The sequence below is a fragment of the Anomaloglossus baeobatrachus genome, chromosome 9 (assembly GCF_048569485.1).
Source record: "Anomaloglossus baeobatrachus isolate aAnoBae1 chromosome 9, aAnoBae1.hap1, whole genome shotgun sequence".
Classification (NCBI taxonomy): Eukaryota; Metazoa; Chordata; class Amphibia; order Anura; family Aromobatidae; genus Anomaloglossus; species Anomaloglossus baeobatrachus.
The window spans coordinates 43,662,996-43,684,731 of NC_134361.1; the positions used below are offsets into that span (position 1 = coordinate 43,662,996).

Genomic DNA, 21,736 nt, shown 5'->3' on the forward strand with positions numbered 1-21,736 from the left:
CACCCACATGAGCGTACTAACATGCTAATGGAGCCAACTAGCAAGGGAAGCAACGCCCTTAGGACTAGTCCCCGCGCTCATTAGCATAAGGTATAAGATCTTTAGAAATACTTTTCTAAAGATCTCTTTATCTATGCTACTAGATACAGGGACGGATAGGCAGCGATTAGCAATATACACCCAGAACTGCTCGTGGTTCTGGGTGCATTTTGGACCTGACAGGTTCCCTTTAATATACACGACAGAATTCTTTTAATCTGGTATCTGAAATACTGATAATCTGGACACTTATTCCTGGCTTTAAACTGCAAGATTACCTGGAACCTCACAAGGCTGGAAGCAGAAAACTGAGAGCAGACGTTAAAACATTCTTTATAGTAAGATTTTGTAAAATCTGTACAGCGCTGCAGAATATGTTGGTGCTATATAAGCAACAAGTCTTCTCAAAGAACAATAATACGGAATATTTCATAGTTGGACGCAGTTGATGCCAGATTAAAGGAAGGGTGGCGTGAATTGCTGACGTGAACAGGTTTAGCAATCGCGAAGAGGAATCTCTCATTAGTATGGAGCAAGGAGAAAACAAAATATCTCAAGATCTCATCATATCTTAGAGTGGAACGTGTCAGGGAAAATCAGTGGTTGAGCGATTTTTCAGTCGCAGCCTGGAGAGGACTCATGGGTTAGGACGGACCGGAGGATTATGAAAGATTTAGAAAGTAGCAGAGAAATAAATAGGAGCAGAACGGAAGTACTCCATAGTATTCACAGCCGAACCAATAAAACTACTATAGACTGCTCGGGACGCGGAGCAGAGGACGGGACCATAGTGCTGAAATGAGAGAAGCAAAGGATTCCGGGAATGAGACCAGTCTGATGGGTCTAGGTCAACGTGATATAGGCCGATGCTTTCTCCTTCAGTTGTCTCAGGCACAAGTGACAACTCCAGCTACCTGCAAAATGAAAAGAAAAAGTTTGGGGTTCTATTTTTTTTTTTTTTACTGATGTGTTATTTATTTTTATAAAGTTTACTATAGAGAAAAAAGTATAAAAAACAGGGATTCAAATTATTTTCTGGTTTTGGAAAACCCGTTAGGCTGCTTTCACACATCCGTTTTTTCCTGTGCGGCACAATCCGGCTCTTTGCAGAAAAACCGCAACCGTTTTTTTTTTCCGCCGTTTGCGTTTTTTTTGCATAGACTTTCATTAGTGCCGGATTGTGCCGCATGGGCTTGCGTTCGGTCCGGTTTTTGCCGCATGCGGCAGATTTAGCCGATGCGGCGGCCGGATGGAACGTTGCCTTGCACGTTTTTTTGTCCGGCAAAAAAAACACATCGCGCCCGCATCCGGACGATGCGGCGCGATTTGCAATGCATGCCTATGGACGCCGCATGCGTTTTTTTACACTGCGCATGCTCAGTACCGTGCCGCAAGCGGCAAAAACTGGACGGGCCGCATGTCAAAAACTTATGCAAAGGATGCGGTTTTGTCGCCGCATTCGTTGCATAGGTTTTAGAGCCGGATTGGCCGGCTATGCTAAAACCGGAGGTGTGAAAGCAGCCTTACCCGGCTGCCACTTGTTAAAAACAACCAAAAAACCAAAATGAGCTTTACTCACCCTCCCCCAGTCCAGTGCTTGGTCTCCATCACAGTTCCTGTTGTCTGTCATTGTCTGCAGCGCTGACTTCACGACAGCGCTGCAGCCAATCAATATGGAGCGGCTTGTGCCGTCAACCGCTAACTTAACTTCTTGGCTCCATTGCTGTCGACGTGAAGTTAACTCTGCAGACAATAAAAAACACCGAAACTCTGCTGCACCCGGGGAGGGTGAGTATAGCGCAGTTTATTTTATTTTTTTCTTTTTTTTTTAAAGCAAACTGCAGCCTAGGGAAAGGAGTTTTCCAAAACCAAAAATAAAAACCATTTAATAAAGGTTTAGGTAACAAGATTTGAAAGCCTGACTATCATTTTAATGTGGATCTTGAAGTATTTGAGAACATGACAGTCGATATTGAAGCGCAGTTTATACATAAGGGATGCAATCATTAGCTGTTCCTCACAGTCTGGAATCTTAGTACAAGGTATAGTTAGGATTTAAAGGAAATTCCAATAGGTGTAAAGATCACCTGTAAAGGGGGCTTAACACGGTAGGGATATCGCTAGCAATTTCTAGCGATAGCGAGCGTGTAAGTACCCTCCCCCGTCGCGCATGCGATTGTTTGTGATCGCTGCCGTAGCGAACATTATCGCTACGGCAGTGTCACACATACTTACCTGGTCGTCGTCGTCGCTGTGACTGCCGAACAATCCCTCCTTCACGGCCGAGGGACGTTCGGCATCACAGCGACGTCACCGCAACGTCACTAAGTGGCCGGCCAATCAAAGTGGAGGGGCGGAGATGAGCAGGACGTAACATCCCGCCCACCTCCTTCCTTCCGCATTGTGGCCGGCGGCAGGTAAGGAGACGTTCCTCGCTCCTGCGGTGTCACACATAGCGATGTGTGCTGCCGCATGAGCGATGAACAACATGGATAAACAACCCTTACCGATTTTTGAGTTTGGGACGACCTCTCCATGGTGAACGATTTTCACCATTTTTGAGGTCGCTTAAGGTCGCTGGTCAGTGTCACACGCTGCGATATCGTTAATGACGCGGGATGTGCGTCACTAACAACGTGACCCCGACGATAAAACATTAACGATATCGTAGCATGTAAAGCCCCCTTAAGGGTGTAAAGAGTTGGATGGACCCGATGGGCCTCGAGGTCCCTTCCAACATTCTTTGATTCTTTGATCACCGGGATCTTTATCCACTATTCATCTACTAAAGGCTAGGACACACGACGAGTAAAACGGGCCGAGTGGAATGTGATAAAAAAAAAACGCATTCCATTCAGACATGTTACTATATGGGGCCGTTCCCATCTGCAATTTTTTTCTCAGCCCTAATCGAACCGAGATAACAATCGCAGCATGCTGCGGCTGTAATCTGACCCGTATTCCCTCGTACCTATACAAGTCTATGGGTGAATTGAAACATTGCACTGCATTTGGATGACACCGGAGTGCAGTGCGATAATTGCATCAGCTGACAATGTAGGAGAAGGAGAGATTAATCCCTTTTCTATTCCACAGCGGTGATCTGATTGCAGGATCGGATCACAGTCGCATGACACTCGGTCCACGCTCACAGCAGAGCATATCGCATCCAATGCTCTCCCGTCGGATGCCATATGCTCATGTGTCCGTCCCCAGCCTAACTTCAAGAATAGACTCCCAACTCTAGTGCTTCTTTTCAACATGCAAGCTTCTTTTTTTTAGGAAATCCTACTCACCTTCAGGGGGCTCCGACATTGGTGGGCTCAGACAATACATGTGATAACCTCGATCACAATCATCACAAAACAGCAGCTGGTCCTACGATAAGAGAAGAGTTAGAGGTTTCATACATTCATTCGCATCCGACAAAGATATTCACGACGTCAGAAGAAAACTAAGAAAGTAGCAATGTAATCCGTGACCAGAACACCGCCATCTATGCTATGCATATAGAAATGCTGCACATACATCACATGATATTCTATCCACTCACATCATTTTCCGAAGTTCCACAGAGAATACACGACTTGCACTCAATGCACTGCCAGCGGTAAGTCCTAACAGCGGCCGTCATATTGACTGTGAACTGTAGACATGAGGGGTGACCTATACGAGAAGAGAATTAGAGTAATGGTACAATACCGGGAAAGTAGTAAGCCGATTCTTGATTGGCTTGGTGGCGCACCGCCCAGCACCCTCTTCTATTCATTTTCAGATCTCCTGATGTGTAATTTGTAAAATGCTTCTTGTTGACTTTTTTCACGTGGACGTGTCCCACCCAATAATCCATGCTGGATTTGAGATCTGTGAGTTCCGGATGCAGCAGCCTTCGCTAGCTCTTATAAATCAGCACAGCTTCATTACTGTACAGATTTCCCCTCGTACAGCCCATGAAGGTTCACATCCAGACATTTATGCTAAGCAATATGTGATTCATCCATAGCATCTGCTGTGGGTGTGTTACTCTCTATACAGATATACTTGCCTGCGTTAATTACTCCCTCCCTCTCATTGGAAAATGTTGGGTGTGCTTTCCACTCTATCTACACATTAATACAGTACCGTACGAGTGATCTTCCCTCCCTAAAGACTTGAATACTTTCCTCATTCTTCACGCTTTGATCATCTGCTATCTCCAACACTGAGAGAAGGGAAGGAGACATCAGAAAGAGCTGACACCGCACGGAGCAATGTGCTATCAGATCTATGACAGATTCAGCAGCACAGCCTGCTATGTACAAGAGGTACACAAACTCTACAACGGGAAAATGGTAGGCACTTTCCAGGAAAATGCTGAGTGTGCTTTCCAGTACCGCACGTGTGATCTTCCCTCCCTAAAGACTTGAATACTTTCCTCCTTATTCACTCTTTGAATGTCTGCCATCTCCAACACTAAGAGAAGGGAAGGAGATGACAGAAAGAGCTGACACCGCACGGAGCAATGTGCTATCAGATCTATGACAGATTCAGCAGCACAGCCTGCTATGTACAGGAGGTAGACAAACTCTACAACGGGAAAATGGTAAGAGCTTTCCAGTAAAATGCTGAGTGTGCTTTCCACTCTATCCTCACTTTAATACAGTACCGCACATGTGATCTTCCCTCCCTAAAGACTTGAATACTTTCCTCCTTCTTCACTCTTTGAATGTCTGCCATCTCCAACACTGAGAGAAGGGAAGGAGATGGCAGAAAGAGTTGACACTGCACGGAGCAATGTCCTGTCAGATCTATGACAGATTCAGCAGCACAGCCAGCTATGTACAGGAAGTACACAAACTCTACAACAGTAAAATGGTAGGAACTTTTTAATTAAGTGTGTTACAGCTATGCTCACATGTGCGTTAGCTAGATATTTTATTTCTTTTCCATTACGTTTCTTGACAAAAACGCTGTCCGACGCAAGAAAATGACTATGTTGAGGTCTGCCAGGTTTCCGTGATGTCTAAAATCTTCATCAAAAGTATCCATCCTTTCAAGAAATTCACCCAACCCATTAAATGGGTTGTCTCAAGTTAGGAAGTTATCCTCTATCCAATGGATAGGGGATGACTTGCCGATTGCTGCGGGTCCAACAACTGCACTCTCACCGATCCTGAAAACTGGGAAGCTGAAGAGCCCCATATGAATGGGGGTGGTCAATCATGTGCACATCCACCCCAATCATTCTCGATGGGTGGGTCGAATAACGGGTGAATTAGGCTATCTACGGGGGTCCTACTAATGAGTTAAGTGGATGCGTACATGATGAACCACAGTTCCATTACCACAGGGCATTTCAGTGGGGGTCCCAATGGATACTGGATAACTTTTAAACTTAAGAATACCCCTTTAAGATAATATAAAGATCAATTATACTCTGAAAGACACAGGACTCGCCTGCCTTCACCTTACCAGAACGACCACAGTCGGCACAGGAGATCAGGTCTTCTGGACACCCGGTCTTTTTGGCCCCTCCTAGACAGAAGTCACAATAACCATTGGCAATGACGGAGCCGTCGGGAGCTTTCTTTACTGCAATACAGTAAATAGAGGATGAGTTTAATGACCTGGAAGATGGATTAAACAGTTTTTGACTTCTGATATTTTCTTTTTTTATTGTTTAGAACTATTTGTATACATTTCATTATACCGTATCACTGGCTTATCTGCACATATATATCTACTATATATAGTCACATAACACAATAGTAACAATTTCACCAAAAGGACTCAGTGACTTGTTTTAACCCGAGTGTTGTTTTCTATGCCCCCCCGGTGTGCCCTGGCAGCTTCTGGCAGCCTGGAGATCCCCCATGGCTTGTATTATGCCTGTTTGGTTTTATTCTGGCTGGCGTCCTGGATTTCCTTCGTTGGCCTCAGCTGTCATTATTGATACCTGTGACAGCTGCGGCCACTGGATTTACTGATTCATTTCTCACCCTGACTATAGAGTTCACCGCATATGTGTAAATGAGCATATAGCATGAATTTTGAATTTTGAAGATCCGTAATGTTAATCTCAGTAGGAAACCTCTGCATGTATACAAAGCATTGATTTCACTATATTTCTTCCTCTATCCAAATACTTTCAATAATTCTTTTGAGTTTGCAGATACTGAGTACAGATGCAAGCTTTGTCCTTGCAGGACTTATCTCCGGTAGAGTCTCTAGCAGTGGAAATTCTGCAGCAAATTTGCATTGGTAAATTCTACAAAAACTGCAAATTTTACTACTGACACCCTCGGGCAGTAAGTGTTACAGTTTATCCATTAATTGGAATAAATCGGAATTATTGGCTATTCATGAGCAAAATGTGGAACAAGACTATACCAATATATACTGGGGCGGCAAGGGTCCACCAGTAACATTGACTCTGGGGGCCACTGATTAACTACAAGCAAATATTACATTCACAAATGTACCTATGCTTCTATATAATAATATACGGGGTTGTTTGTAAAATGAATGATGAGATGGTTCCTTTGTCTGTACATAGTGAAACAATTGTATTGTGCCAACTACTAATCATGTTGGGAGGTAAGTGATTTAGTACTGCATAGGGGCCCACCGGAGGATTCTCCGGTTCTCCTGTGGGCCAGTCCGGGCCTGCAACTAGCTAGAGATGAGCAGATCGATTTGCAGGACTCCAGTCCAGTGTCTAGGTCGCTCAGATGATGTTGCGGCAGCCCTCACAAGTCAAATGCCGCGACGGAGACAGCTGAAGGCAAGGGATTCACCGGCTTCTCGTCTAACCGCCAGTTACCAATGACCTGGACCGAAGTCCCGCAAATCGATCCACTCATCTACGATTAGCATGTAAAATATTAACTATTTTAGAATTGATGCTTCAAGGCACTGAGGATAGTTTAAAGAGAATGTATAAATAGAAAATTACTTATTATTTAAAATTAGGATATTGTGGTAAACCAGTAAAAAAAAATTGGATTTTTTTTAATTTGTTTTCATATCACATTTTGTGTTAAAAAATAGAAATGTTGTTATATTCAAACTACCTGTTCTTTACAGAACACTTTTCAGAAGTCTCATTATTATCAGAGGCAGGATTATAATGGCAGGTAACAGAGGATCCATGAGTCACACCACGTGTCATCTCAGCTCCAAGACACCCTTGCACATTAGATGCTTCGATACAAAAGATAGGTTCAGAGTCTAATGGCTAATGTACATGTGTTGTTTCCTGAAACAAAGTAGACTGTGAGTCCTCGCGGGCAGGGTCCTCTCTCCTCCTGTAACCTCACCCATCTCCTGTAGACTGTGAGCCCTCACGGGCAGGGTCCTCTCTCCTCCTGTATCCTCACCCATCCCCTGTAGACTGTGAGCCCTCGCGGGCAGGGTCCTCTCTCCTCCTGTATCCTCACCCATCCCCTGTAGACTGTGAGCCCTCACGGGCAGTGTCCTCTCTCCTCTTGTATCCTCACCCATCCCCTGTAGACTGTGAGCCCTCGCGGGCAGGGTCCTCTCTCCTCCTGTATCCTCACCCATCCCCTGTAGACTGTGAGCCCTCGTGGGCAGGGTCCTCTCTCCTTTTGTATCCTCACCCATCCCCTGTAGACTGTGAGCCCTCGTGGGCAGGGTCCTCTCTCCTTTTGTATCCTCACCCATCCCCTGTAGACTGTGAGCTCTCATGGGCAGGGTCCTCTCTCCTGTATCCTCACCCATCCCCTGTAGACTGTGAGCCCTCGCGGGCAAGTTCCTCTCTCCTCCTGTATCCTCACCCATCCCCTGTAGACTGTGAGCCCTCGTGGGCAGGGTCCTCTCTCCTTTTGTATCCTCACCCATCCCCTGTAGACTGTGAGCCCTCGCGGGCAGGGTCCTCTCTCCTCCTGTATCCTCACCCATCCCCTGTAGACTGTGAGCCCTCGCGGGCAGGGTCCTCTCTCCTTTTGTATCATCACCCATTCCCTATAGACTGTGAGCTCTCATGGGCAGGGTCCTCTCTCCTCCTGTACCAGTCTGTTTTTGTAATGTTCATGATTGTTCTACTTGTTTTTTATGTATACCTTTTTCACTTGTAAAGTGCCATGGAATAATTGGAGCTATAATAATAAATAATAAGAATAATAATGTATGAGTCTAAAAAAAAACCAAACTCTAGTGGTCAGTGTGAAAAAGGAGTGAGGGTATAGGGAGATTCAAATTAAACACGTTACAGAGGATACAGAAGGAGGGTGGATTTGTCGTCCCAGACGCTTACTTTTTTTTGCCCAATTTCAGCACCTCTATGGGAGGGTGTATGAAAGAAAGAGATTTTTAATTTTTAAAGAATTGATACAACATTATTTAGAAAGAGACTGTTTGTTTAATGATCTTGAGCCACACAAGCTCAAAATGAAATTCAAAAGCAAACCTACATTCATTAGGTATGGTGGAAAATAATAGTTGTTTTGGGAACTATGGGGTGTACACAAGCCACGTCAATCTGCGAGGAGTTTGTATGTTCCTCCCATGTTTGCATGGGTAGCCTCCGGGTTCTCCGGTTTCCTCCCACACTCCAAAGACATACAGATAGGGACTTTAGATTGTGAGCCCCAATGGGGACACTGATGATCACGTATGTCTGTAAGGTGCTGCACAATATGATGGCGTCATTTAAGTAATTAAAATAAATACATTTTGGAAACAAAGGTAAATGAAAAACACTACTGACCATTAAAGAAAAATGGGACGCACACTCAGGGCCAATTGAGGATGATCAATGGCAAGGAGTTACTCAGTAGGACCCCCCTAGTGTGACTCACGGAAAGTCCATCCAAATTATATATGATGCATAGGGTGTGTAAAAGACCCCAAATTTTTGAAGCATATTTTTGTTCAACAGATAGAAAACAAAAAGCAGTTTCCGCCTTGATGATCATTTCTTGAAATTTCGCAACGCAAAGTCGTCCAACATTTTACGACTTTTCTGTTTCTGCACCAGTCCCGGCCAGCTCGGACAACTTTTTAAAAAGTGGTCAGCGCTCAAGTTGAACGGGAAGTGGTCAAGCCCCCAAGAAATTTATCACAATTTACGCCACAATTTTGAGTATATTATGACAAAATTGTACACCAAGACTGTTGGTGGCGTATAGTTCTAACAGCTGCGCACTGCAGTTTAAGATAAGCCAAATATGTTAAAGGGACAAAAACCTCTTAGTTCGGCATGTCCATAACCCCTTTGTGCAAAATGCCATCTTGTATGCATCATGGCCACAACTTTGTGAGTGCACCAAAATGAATTGATTCTGGTTAAGGGCAATCAACTAGGTGAACAAAGTATATGATCTTTCATAGGTCCATGCGCCATTTGTCCATGTACTGGGTTACAGTGATGATTTATCCAGTATGGAACTGTGAAGGTGGTCTGAGCTATAGCTTGTTTGTTTAAACGTAATAAGAATATCTGTGTATGTAAATAATCAAAATATAGATGTAGTTGCATAATTATCTGTATGTCTATGTAGCAATTGCACAGACCTATAATATAATTCAAAGCTGTATAGTCATGAAGGGGTTACCAAGAATAAGTGAGCAGATGTACAAACGATGGAAGTCTTTTAATGATGAGTAAAAGTCTTATCAGTAGTGTTCATACAGAAAGAATGTACAAGGAACAAAGATGTGTTTTATAATATGCTAAGAGAAATTAAGGAGTAGAATACTCCTTACTCCCTGTTTAGCTTCAAGGCCGAAGTAGCATTTTGTATAATTAAGTTTTTTTCAAAATACACGAGTTCAGTTGATGACGCTGGCTGAAGGAGAGAATATGTCTGTGTGTTCATTGTCTGATACATTGATATATCGACACTGATATACAGCTAATACGGCACCGGTCTCTGGATTCCCTGTATGAAGATACCATTAGCTATCTTTGCCCAAAATCTCTACCTTGACAGAACATGTGGAAGTGACAGTGGCCAGAAAAAATATAGCTCAAAAGTGGCTACAAGAGAAATCCAATACAGGAATTTATAAATCAACTGCAAAAAAATAAATAAAAAAATTTGAGAATCTGGGGCTGCTCTCTTTAGACCTTACAGGACAAGCCTTGTGAGGAATCTTTTTATGTTGTATTGTAGAAAACAAAATCCAGTAAAAAGTTATATTTAAACTTAAAAAAAACCTGTGCAAATTTTGGTGCAGAAATGCTGCAAATTTACTGCAAATTTCACTCTGCATTGTGGTTTAATAACCACCACTTAAATTGGCATATTGCAGAAGTCAAATCCACAGTTCCGGTCAATATACTGCTGCAGATTTTATTTACAGCGTATAGTTGAGATTTTATGAAATTTTCTCAACATTGATGTTATAGTAATAGACTGCAGGAGTCCAATATCCGACCTGTGTGGTTATACCCTTAACACTAGAAGTCCCAGCAATTTCGAGCTCCATAGAGTTCCAATGGTAGAAATGTTAAATGACCCTTCTCTGGGACTTCTAGTGTTAATCAGCACAAATTTCGGAAGACAAGATGTGACCACTAGTGATGAGCGAGGACTACCATGCTTGGGTGCTCAGTACACGTTAAGATGAGTTGGACGCTTGGAGGGGCACTATTCGTGCACCCGAGGGTAATAGAAGCCAATGGGAAACTCCAGAATTTTTCCAGAAAATCTGGAAAAATTATCAAGTCCCCCATTATCTTCCATTATACTCAATACACGAGTCATGCTCACCCGAGTGCCTGACTGTTTTTAATGACACCCGAGCACCGGAGCATGGTAGTGTTCACTCATCACGAGTAAGCACCTCTGCTTTAACACTAGAAGTCCCAAGTCCCAGAGAGGGGTCATTTGACATTTCTACCATTGGAACCCTATGGAGTTCGAAATTCCTGGGACTTCTAGTGTTAAAGGGGTTGTCCATTACTCGGCAACCCTTTATTAATACACCTGGGGAGATGAGAAAAACAATTCCAGGACCACCCCGGTTCCCCCATACTCAACACTGTGTCCTCTGCTGATCTCCTGCAATAAACATCCAGTGGGCATGTTATGTAAGCGCTGCAGTCAATCAGTGGCCGCTGATTGACTGTAAAACTCCACATTCTGTCCACTCTGGAGTATACTAATGCCAAAAAACAGGCGAAGGAGTGCAGCGGAGAGGCTCCGGTCCAGGAGGTGAGTATTGATTCCAAATACTGTAAACTGATTGATTCCCTAACATATCTCAATAACTGTCATAGTTACAGTTCACTCACTGCTGGCATATATTTATGTATGCAGTATACTGTATAATCATATATGCAGTCTATCCACTGTATATACGTGTCTGTGTTTAATTCACCGCTGTTATCTATGCATGAGTGTGTGTGTGTATATATATATATATATATATATATATATATATATATATATATATATGTGCCTGTTTGTGGTTAATTCACCTCTATTATACATTTATGTATGCAGCTTGTAATTGTTTATGTCCTTTACTCACTGCTGGAATATTGTGTGTATATATATATATATATATATATATATATATATAAAATGTGTGTATATATACATATATATATATATATATATATATATATATATATATATATATATATATATATTTATGAAGTTTATTCACTATGGGTGTATATATAGTTGTGTATGTATTTCCTATTATATACTCAAGCTTGAAAAGCACAATTTTAGATTTTTTTTTTGTGTGGATTTTTTAGTTATGATTTTTTTGGGTGGTGCATCATTTTAATTTTTAACTAAGGCAGCAGAAAAGCTGGAACAGGCCCTACTCTGTATCTAATCCTCAAACATCTCCTTGCAGTCAGTGTGTCGTAATATTCCTTGAAGTCAGTGTATCGTAATACTCTTTGCAGTCAGTGTCTCAGACTATTCTTTGCAGTCAGTGTGTCGGAATATTCTTTGCAGTCAGTGTGTCAGAATATTCTTTGCAGTCAGTGTGTCGGAATATTCTTTGCAGTCAGTGTGTCAGAATATTCTTTGCAGTCAGTGTGTCGGAATATTCTTTGCAGTCAGTGTGTCAAAATATTCTTTGCAGTCAGTGTGTCGGAATATTCTTTGCAGTCAGTGTGTCGGAATATTCTTTGCAGTCAGTGTGTCGGAATGTTCCTTGCAGTCAGTGTGTCGGAATATTCTTTGCAGTCAGTGTGTCGGAATATTCTTTGCAGTCAGTGTGTCAAAATATTCTTTGCAGTTAGTGTGTCGGAATATTCTTTGCAGTCAGTGTGTCGGAATATTCTTTGCAGTCAGTGTATCAGAATATTCCTTGCGGTCAGTGTGTCAGAATATTCTTTGCAGTCAGTGTGTAGAAATATTCCTTGCAGTCACTGTATCGCAATATTCCTTGCAGTCAGTATATCGGTCAGTGTATCGGAATATCCCTTGCAGTGTATCGGAATATTCCTTGCAGTCAGTGTATCGGAATATTCCTTTCGGTCAGTGTATCGGAATATTTTTGCGGTCAGTGTATCGGAATATTCCCTGCGGTCAGTGTATCGGAATATTTTTGCGGTCAGTGTATTGGAATATTCTTTGCAGTCAGTGTATAGATTCTTTGCAGTCAGCGTATAGATTCTTTGCAGTCAGCGTATAGATTCTTTGCAGTCAGTGTATAGATTCTTTGCAGTCAGTGTGTAGATTCTTTGCAGTCAGTATATAGTGTATAGACCTGTCCTGGTTATATAATGGACACATAGATGCACGGCTCTTTACAGTATCTGTGCGTCCATTATATTACAGCAAGCAGAGATCTAGAAGACTGTTCAGAATTAATACAGATAATATATTAGGAAATTGTAGAACTTTTTCTCATGCAATGAACACCTTTTTTATTTGCCTGAACTGTAAAAATAAGAATAATGATCACTTGCTTAATGCAAAAAGAACTTTTTATTTTTGTATTTTTTGGCCCAGCGGAGGAGCCCAAGTTCTCACCTGTATGTCGCGGTTGCATCTCGGGCACCCAGTTCAGCTCTCTGTAGAAGTCTGAGAGGGGGAAAAACGGTTGAAATCAGAACTGTGCGGAAAATGCCACAGCTGATACAGAGACAGGCACCGAAGGGGTTAAGTGGGTGGTATGATTATTTTAAGAAAACAGGGAGGGAGGGGAGGGGGGGGCATTGCCATCACCCAAACTGATAACCTACCCCTGTCACTCCTTTGTTTCCATAGCAACTGTCTGCATCGGTGGGACCGCCAAAAAAAAAACATGCAGCAATGGATTTAATATATCTCTCCCTGATTTATTGTTTCAATTAGAGAAACAGACGTAGAAATGGGGGATGGAAGAATCTGTGATTATAGAAAGCCAGCAACCATCCCTGCAATACTGCAGAAACTTCTCCAGCACAGGCATCAGAGCCGCATAATGATGTACAGACGTCTGGAGCGGGGTCCGCACCCGCCACCATTCCACAAACGTCTAGAAAAACACATCTGATACTCTGCACATCCTTATATCCCCTCACTGGAGGGGATATATAACCTGTTAGCGTATATTCACACTGCGTCTGTTTCCAGTGGTCAAATACATCCCTTTTTCAAGCAGAAACGAGCCTTTTTTTTTTCTACATTTTTATTGTCCTTTTTCTAAGCGCTTTTTTGACTTTTTTTATACCCTACATGGTTTTTTTTTTCATTCTGCAGCTTTTTACTGGCGTTTTCCAGAATACATGAATCAATAGCAATTTTTTTTTCCAGGCAAAAATGTCTACAAAACGGTCCAAAAAGATGCCCGGGCGTAATCTTAGGCCTAGGACACACGACGAGAAAAACGGAGCAAGTGGAATGCGATAAAAAAAAAAAATCGCATTCCACTTGTACCAATATTACTCTATGGGCCCGCTCCCATGAGCGATTATTTTCTCAGCCCTAATCGGACCGAGAAAACAGTCGCAGCTGCGGGTGTAATGCGAAACTGTTTCACCCGCACCCATTCACGTCTATAGGGCGAGAGAAACATCGCACTGCACTTGCGGTACACCAGTGTAAAGTGAGTGCAGTGCGAGAATCACAATGGCCGGCAACAAAGGAGAGTGGGTGATAAATCCCTCCTGGCCCTCCCCTCCACAGCCCCGGCCCTCCCCTCAACAGCGTCGTCGCCCCCCTCCGCAGCGCCGGCCCTACCCCTAACCATAGACCCGGCCCTCCCCTCCACAGCGCTGCCCCCCCCTCCTCTGCGACGGCCCTCCCCTCCGCAGCCCTAGCCCTCCCCTCCGCAGCTCCGGTCCACCCCTCCACAGCGCCGCCACCCCCCCTCCACAGCGCCGGCCCTCCCCTCCACAGCTGTGGTCTGATCGCACAATCGGACCACAGTCGCAATGACACTCAGCTCCCGCTGTGCTGCGAGCGTGAGCCGAGTGTCATGCAAGGACTCGCAGTAATCCCCGTGTGGCCTCGGCCTTAGGGCATGTGCACACATTGAGTATTTGGTTGCAGAAATTTCTGCACCTCTTAGGCCCTGTGCGCACACTGCATTTTTGCTGCAGATCTGCTGCGGTTTTGGGTGCAGAACTGGTGCGGTTTTTGTTCATAAGCTTCATGCAGTCCTTCCCCAGCAAAATCTCTGAGAAATCCAAAATGCTGTGCGTACATTGCTTCTTTTTTTCCTTACAGGTTTTACTGCAGATTTTCTGCAGCTTGTGACTTTTTTTCTGAAGGTCCCTGTGTTTTGCCATTGATAATGTTAAAAAACGTAGGCAAAAATGCACCAAAACAGCACCAAAACATGGTAAAAACACATTGGTCTTTTGGGTGCATTTTTCTGCCAGAGGGTGCGTTTTTCGCTGGAGAAACAAATCTACAGTGTGCGCACAAACCCTTAAATTCTGTGCACACAATGCGTTTTTGCAACAAATTTTTTTTACAGATTTTCAGAAATCTGCAAGAAAATCCTAGTGCCAGCAAAGTCTGTTGGAATTCTGAAGTGCTGTGCACACGTTCAGGATATTTTCCCTTGCAGAATTTGTTGCAGAAAAAAAATCTGCAGTTTTTTCATGCATTTTCACCATTGAAAGCAATGAAAAAAAGGCATAAAAAATGCATCAAATTGCTGCAAAAAAAACATGCATTATTTTTCCCACCAGAACATGGAGATTTGGGTGCAGATTGTCTGCAACCAATTCTGCAATGTGTGTACAAAGCCTTAGAACGAAAAAAAAAAAAAGTGTAAAAACATGCGGGTTTTAGTGTGTTTTTTTCCCGGTGTTTTTCAAATTGAATTCATTGGGTAAAAAGAATTGACATGCTGTCGATTATTTTCTGCACCAAATCAGCAAGGAGAAAATACTCAACGTGTGCAGAACACTTCAGGATTCTCATTTGCTGCCATCAGGATTTGCTTGCAGTTTTGTGATAAATCTGCACTCAAAAACGCATCAAAAAAATGCAATACACACGCACTGTGTGCACACAGCCTTAGGCCCCCTTCACACGTCCGTGATACTACTACGTATGACGCCTGTTTTTATACGTACCGGAGATAAGGACAAACGCAGACCCATTAAAAACAATTGGTCTGTGCACACCTATCCTCACCCATCCCTAGTAGACTGTGAGCCCTCGCAGGCAGGGTCCTCTCTCCTCCTGTATCCCCACCCATCCCCTGTAGACTGTGAGCCCTCGCGGGCAGGGTCCTCTCTCCTCCTGTATCCTCACCCATACCCTGTAGACTGTGAGCCCTCGCGGGCAGGGTCCTCTCTCCTCCTGTATCCTCACCCATACCCTGTAGACTGTGAGCCCTCGCGGGCAGGGTCCTCTCTCCTCCTGTATCCTCACCCATACCCTGTAGACTGTGAGCCCTCGCGGGCAGGGTCCTCTCTCCTCCTGTATCCTCACCCATTCCCTGTAGACTGTGAGCCCACGCGGGCAGGGTCCTCTCTCCTCCTGTATCCTCACCCATTCCCTGTAGACTGTGAGCCCTCGCGGGCAGGGTCCTCTCTCCTCCTGTAGCCTCACCCATTCCCTGTAGACTGTGAGCCCTCGCGGGCAGGGTCCTCTCTCCTCCTGTATCCTCACCCATACCCTGTAGACTGTGAGCCCTCGCGGGCAGGGTCCTCTCTCCTCCTGTATCCTCACCCATACCCTGTAGACTGTGAGCCCTCGCGGGCAGGGTCCTCTCTCCTCCTGTATCCTCACCCATTCCCTGTAGACTGTGAGCCCACGCGGGCAGGGTCCTCTCTCCTCCTGTATCCTCACCCATTCCCTGTAGACTGTGAGCCCTCGTGGGCAGGGTCCTCTCTCCTCCTGTATCCTCACCCATTCCCTGTAGACTGTGAGCCCTCGTGGGCAGGGTCCTCTCTCCTCCTGTACCAGAATGTGCCTTGTATTGTTCATGATTGTTTTTATGTATACCCTTTTCACTTGTAAAGCGCCATGGAATAAATGGTGCTGTAATAATAAATATAAGTAATAATAATAATAATAATGATAAAATTGACATGTTACTTAAAAACGCACTTCCAATTCTCATGTATCGTAAAGTATTGTCCTTCTTCCTATTGGAAAACATTTGGGAAATGGACATGTTTCTTCTTTTAACCGCATGGCGTCTTTGACAGCCTGAAGCATTTAAAAGACGCTCAAAAGACTGAACATGTGGGTTTGGTTTTCCCATCCTTTTATTCCCTGTGAAAGTTTTTTTTCAATATTTTTATGAATGGAGCTGCTCAAAAAAATGAAGTAAAAAGATGCAATGTGAATATACCCTTAGATCTCTGACCATAAAGGGTGCTTTACACGCTGTGACATCGCTAGCGATGTCATGCGCGATAGCACCCGCCTACGTCGCTGTTTCGTCATGGGGGTGATTGCTGCCATAATGAACAATATCGCTACGGCAGCGTCACACACGCATACCTGGTTAGCGACGTCACTGGAGACACCGAACAATCTCTCCTTTAAGGGGGAGGTGCGTTCGGCATCACTAAGCGGCCGCCCAATAGCAGAGGAGGGGCGGAGATGAGCGTCCAGATCATGCCGCCCATCTCCTTCCTTCTTCATTGCCGGTGGACGCAGGTAGGATGATGTTCGTTGTTCCTGCGGTGTCACTCATAGCGATGTGTGTTGCCTCAGGAACGACCAACAACCAGCGGCATGCGCCACCAATGATATTATGATAAGGAGCGACGTGTCAACGATCAACGATTTTTGACAATTTTGCGATCGTTGATTGTCGCTCCTTTTAGTCACACACAATGATATCGCTAAAGGCGCCGGATGTGCATCACGAACACCGTGACCACGATGATATTTCGTTAGCGATATCGTTGTGTGTAAATTACCCTTTAGGGATGATCAACAAAATCCAATCACATTAGGTTCCAGTGAGAATCAGTAAGGGAGTTTTAGCGACAATGCTTATATTTATTTTAAAGGGAAACTATCAGCAGTATTTCACCCCTCACACTATTAAGATAAACACCAGAGCCCCACACTCGTCTGGATGGAGTTATACCGGGATAAACACCACAGCCCCACACTCGTCTGGATGGAGTTATACCGGGATAAACACCACAGCCCCACACTCGTCTGGATGGAGTTATACCGGGATAAACACCACAGCCCCACACTCGTCTGGATGGAGTTATACCGGGATAAACACCACAGCCCCACACTCGTCTGGATGGAGTTATACCGGGATAAACACCACAGCCCCACACTCTTCAGGATGGAGTTATACCGGGATAAACACCATAGCCCCACACTCGTCTGGATGGAGCTGTGCCGGGATAAACACCACAGCCCCACACTCGTCTGGATGGAGCTGTGCCGGGATAAACACCACAGCTCCACACTCGTCTGGATGGAGATGTGACGGGATAAACACCATAGCCCCACACTCTTCAGGATGGAGTTATACCGGGATAAACACCACAGCCCCACACTCGTCTGGATAGAGCTGTACCGGGATAAACACCACAACCCATACTTGTCTGGATGGAGCTGTACCGGGATAAACACCACAACCCCATACTTGTCTGGATAGAGTTGTACTGGGATAAACACAATCCACACTTGTCTGGATGCAGCTGTACCGGGATAAACACCACAACCCATACTTGTCTGGATGGAGCTGTACCGGGATAAACACCACAACCCCATACTTGTCTGGATAGAGTTGTACCGGGATAAACACCATAGCCCCACACTCGTCTAGATGGAGCTGTACCGGGATAAACACCACAACCCCATACTTGTCTGGATAGAGTTGTACCGGGATAAACACCACAACCCCACACTCGTCTGGATGGAGCTGTACCGGGATAAACACCAAAACCCCATACTTGTCTGGATAGAGTTGTACCAGGATAAACACCACAACCCCACACTCGTCTGGATGGAGCTGTACCGGGATAAACACCACAACCCCATACTTGTCTGGATAGAGTTGTACCGGGATAAACACCACAACCCCACACTCATCTAGATGGAGCTGTACCGGGATAAACACCACAACCCATACTTGTCTGGATGGAGCTGTACCGGGATAAACACCACAACCCATACTTGTCTGGATGGAGCTGTACCGGGATAAACACCACAACCCCATACTTGTCTGGATAGAGTTGTACCGGGATAAACACCATAGCCCCACACTCGTCTAGATGGAGCTGTACCGGGATAAACACCACAACCCCATACTTGTCTGGATAGAGTTGTACCAGGATAAACACCACAACCCCACACTCGTCTGGATGGAGCTGTACCGGGATAAACACCAAAACCCTATACTTGTCTGGATAGAGTTGTACCGGGATAAACACCATAGCCCCACAGTCGTCTAGATGGAGCTGTATCGGGATAAACACCAAAACCCCATACTTGTCTGGATAGAGTTGTACTGGGATAAACACCATAGCCCCAGACTCGTCTGGATGGAGCTGTTCTGGGATAAATGCCACAGCCCCACACTCGTCTAGATGGAGCCGTGCCCCACACTCGTCTGGATAGAGATGTACCGGGATAAACACCACAACCCATACTTGTCTGGATGGAGCTGTGCCGGGATAAACACCACAGCCCCACACTTGTCTGCATGGATCTGTGCCAGGATTAACACCACAGCCCCATAGTTCCTCTGGGGCCCTGATGTTTTAACCTAATTAATCAGTCTAGTTAAGCTGGTGTCACACACAGCGACAACGACAACGACGTCGCTGCTACGTCACCATTTTCTGTGACGTTACAGCGACGTCCTGTCGCTGTCGCTGTGTGTGACATCCAGCAACGACCTGGCCCCTGCTGTGAGGTCGCCGGTCGTTGCTGAATGTCCAGCTTCATTTTTTGGTCGTCACTCTCCCGCTGTGACACACATCGCTGTGTGTGACAGCGAGAGAGCGACGAAATGAAGCGAGCAGGGAGCAGGAGCCGGCGTCTGACAGCTGCGGTAAGCTGTAACCAGCGCAAACATCGGGTAACCAAGGGAAGACCTTTCCCTGGTTACCCGATATTTACCTTCGTTACCAGCCTCCGCCCTTGCTGCCAGTGCTGGCTCCTGCTCTGTGCACATGTAGCTGCAGTACACATCGGGTAATTAACCCTATGTGTACTGTGGCAAGGAGAGCAAGGAGCCAGCGCTAAGCAGTGTGCGCGGCTCCCTGCTCTCTGCACTGTGACATGTAGCTGCAGTACACATCGGGTTAATTAACCCAATGTGTACTGTACCTAGGAGAGCAAGGAGCCAGCGCTAAGCGCGGCTCCCTGCTCTCTGCACATGTAGCACAGCGACGTTATGATCGCTGCTGCGTCGCTGTGTTTGACAGCTAAGCAGCGATCATAACAGCGACTTACAAGGTCGCTGCTACGTCACAGAAAATGGTGACGTAACAGCGACGTCGTTGTCGCTGTCGCTTAGTGTGACCCCAGCTTTAGAATAGATAGAATCCAAAAACATACAGATAGGGACTCTAGATTGTGAGCCCCAATGGGGACAGTGCTGCCAATGTATGTAAAGCGCTGAGGAATTAATAGCGCTATATAAATGAATAAAATTATTATTATTATTAATACAATGTCAGTGTAATTATTTTCTTTTGTACAGTTATAGACTAACAATGCAACAATCGAAAGAATCTTGCAACTTTTTACTCGAAAAAAAAATGCAAAAATGACAGAACCATTTTTGATTTTGTGCCAATTCATTTTTTGCGCCTTATTTTGACAACTTTGTTGCAAAATTCCCCAGTACAAAAAAAATACTTAAAGAAAATGCAAAAGATTAATTGGAGTCTAACTGCATAAACCCTCATTCAGACATCCATGGTTCACATATGTGATTTTCACTGATAGAAAATGTACCCGTTGTAGTCTATGGGGCTGTTCACATGACCATGTGTTTTTGCGGACAATGCATCTGCGCAAAAATAACGGGGACATGTCCGTTTTTTTTTGTTTGTTTTTTTTTTAACAACAGTTTATGTGTCTGTGTAAATCCCGGCCAGAGAACGTATGGCATCAGTGTGCAAAGATGTCTGTTTTTAACATTGCAAAGTATAAGAGACGCTTTCTCATTCATTTATTTATCCATACGTGAAAAATACTAATGAAACATTAATGATAAAGACTGAAACACGGACCAAATACTGATGAAACATGAATCCAAAACGCTGAGGACACTCGTACCATTTTTTTCCTTACATGAAAACTTATGTATGCAGTGGCGTAACCAGAATTTGATTGGCTCCGATGCAAAGTTTGTACCTGGACCCCCCACGTACACTGACACTCGGGGTATGGGATAATGATGCCGACACTCAGGGTACAGGACAAGGACGCAGAGACTGGGTTCTTTCCCTCAGCACCCAGCTTTCCTATGTTCTAATATCCATCTTGTTCTCGGCACACAGCTTACCCAAACTCTGTTCTACATCTTTCCCTTAGTACCCAGCTTTCCCATATCAGAGCATGGGAAAGCTGAGTGCTGAGGGAAAGAGCCTTTTTTTCCCTCAGCACAAAACTTTCCCATTCCATGCTTGTATCTTTGCCCCCCCTCGTATATAGTTCTCCAAATACAATAATGGACCCCACATAGCTTTCCATATAGTATAAAGGGTCCCACATAACCCTTCATATATTAGAATGCACCCCCATAGTCCTCCATGTATTATAATGCCTTTCCCATAGTCCTCCATGTATAAAGTAGCCCTCATAGCCCTCCAATTATTATAATGCAACTCCCATAGACCTTCATATAATATAATGCATCCCATAGTACTCCATATATTATACTGTCCACGTAGTCCTCCATATATTAAATTGCACCCCCATAGTCCATGTATAAGGAAGCCCCCATAGTCCTCCGTATATTATAATGCAGCCCCCATAGTCCTATGTGTATTATAATGCAGCCCCATAGAGCTCCATGTATATAATGCAACCCCTAGACCTCCATGTATATAATGCAGCCCCTAGACCTCCATGTATATAATGCAGCCCGTAGACCTCCATGTATATAATGCAACCGCTAGACCTCCATGTATATAATGCAACCCCTAGACCTACATGTATATAATGCAACCCCTAGACCACCATGTATATAATGCAGCCCCCATAGTCCTATGTGTATTATAATGCAGCCCCATAGAGCTCCATGTATATAATGCAGCCCCTAGACCTCCATGTATATAATGCAGCCCCTAGACCTCCATGTATATAATGCAGCCCCTAGACCTCCATGTATATAATGCAGC

The 21,736-nt window shown here is 44.5% G+C and overlaps 1 protein-coding gene across 3 annotated transcripts in view; it reads right to left on the minus strand.

The window, feature by feature from the left end:
- Positions 1 to 218: 218 nt before the first annotated feature.
- DPF1 (double PHD fingers 1) overlaps positions 219 to 21,736 on the minus strand; it is a 95,984-nt gene continuing 74,466 nt past the window's right edge. For all 3 annotated transcript variants that reach the window (XM_075322593.1, XM_075322592.1, XM_075322594.1), the window contains 5 exons: positions 12,984 to 13,034; positions 5,491 to 5,610; positions 3,593 to 3,705; positions 3,336 to 3,417; positions 219 to 953 (listed from right to left, as the gene is read on the minus strand). In XM_075322593.1, coding sequence (XP_075178708.1) covers positions 883 to 953; positions 3,336 to 3,417; positions 3,593 to 3,705; positions 5,491 to 5,610; positions 12,984 to 13,034 — 437 coding nt within the window. In that variant the 3' untranslated portion in view covers positions 219 to 882. The remainder of the gene's footprint in view (positions 954 to 3,335; positions 3,418 to 3,592; positions 3,706 to 5,490; positions 5,611 to 12,983; positions 13,035 to 21,736) is intronic.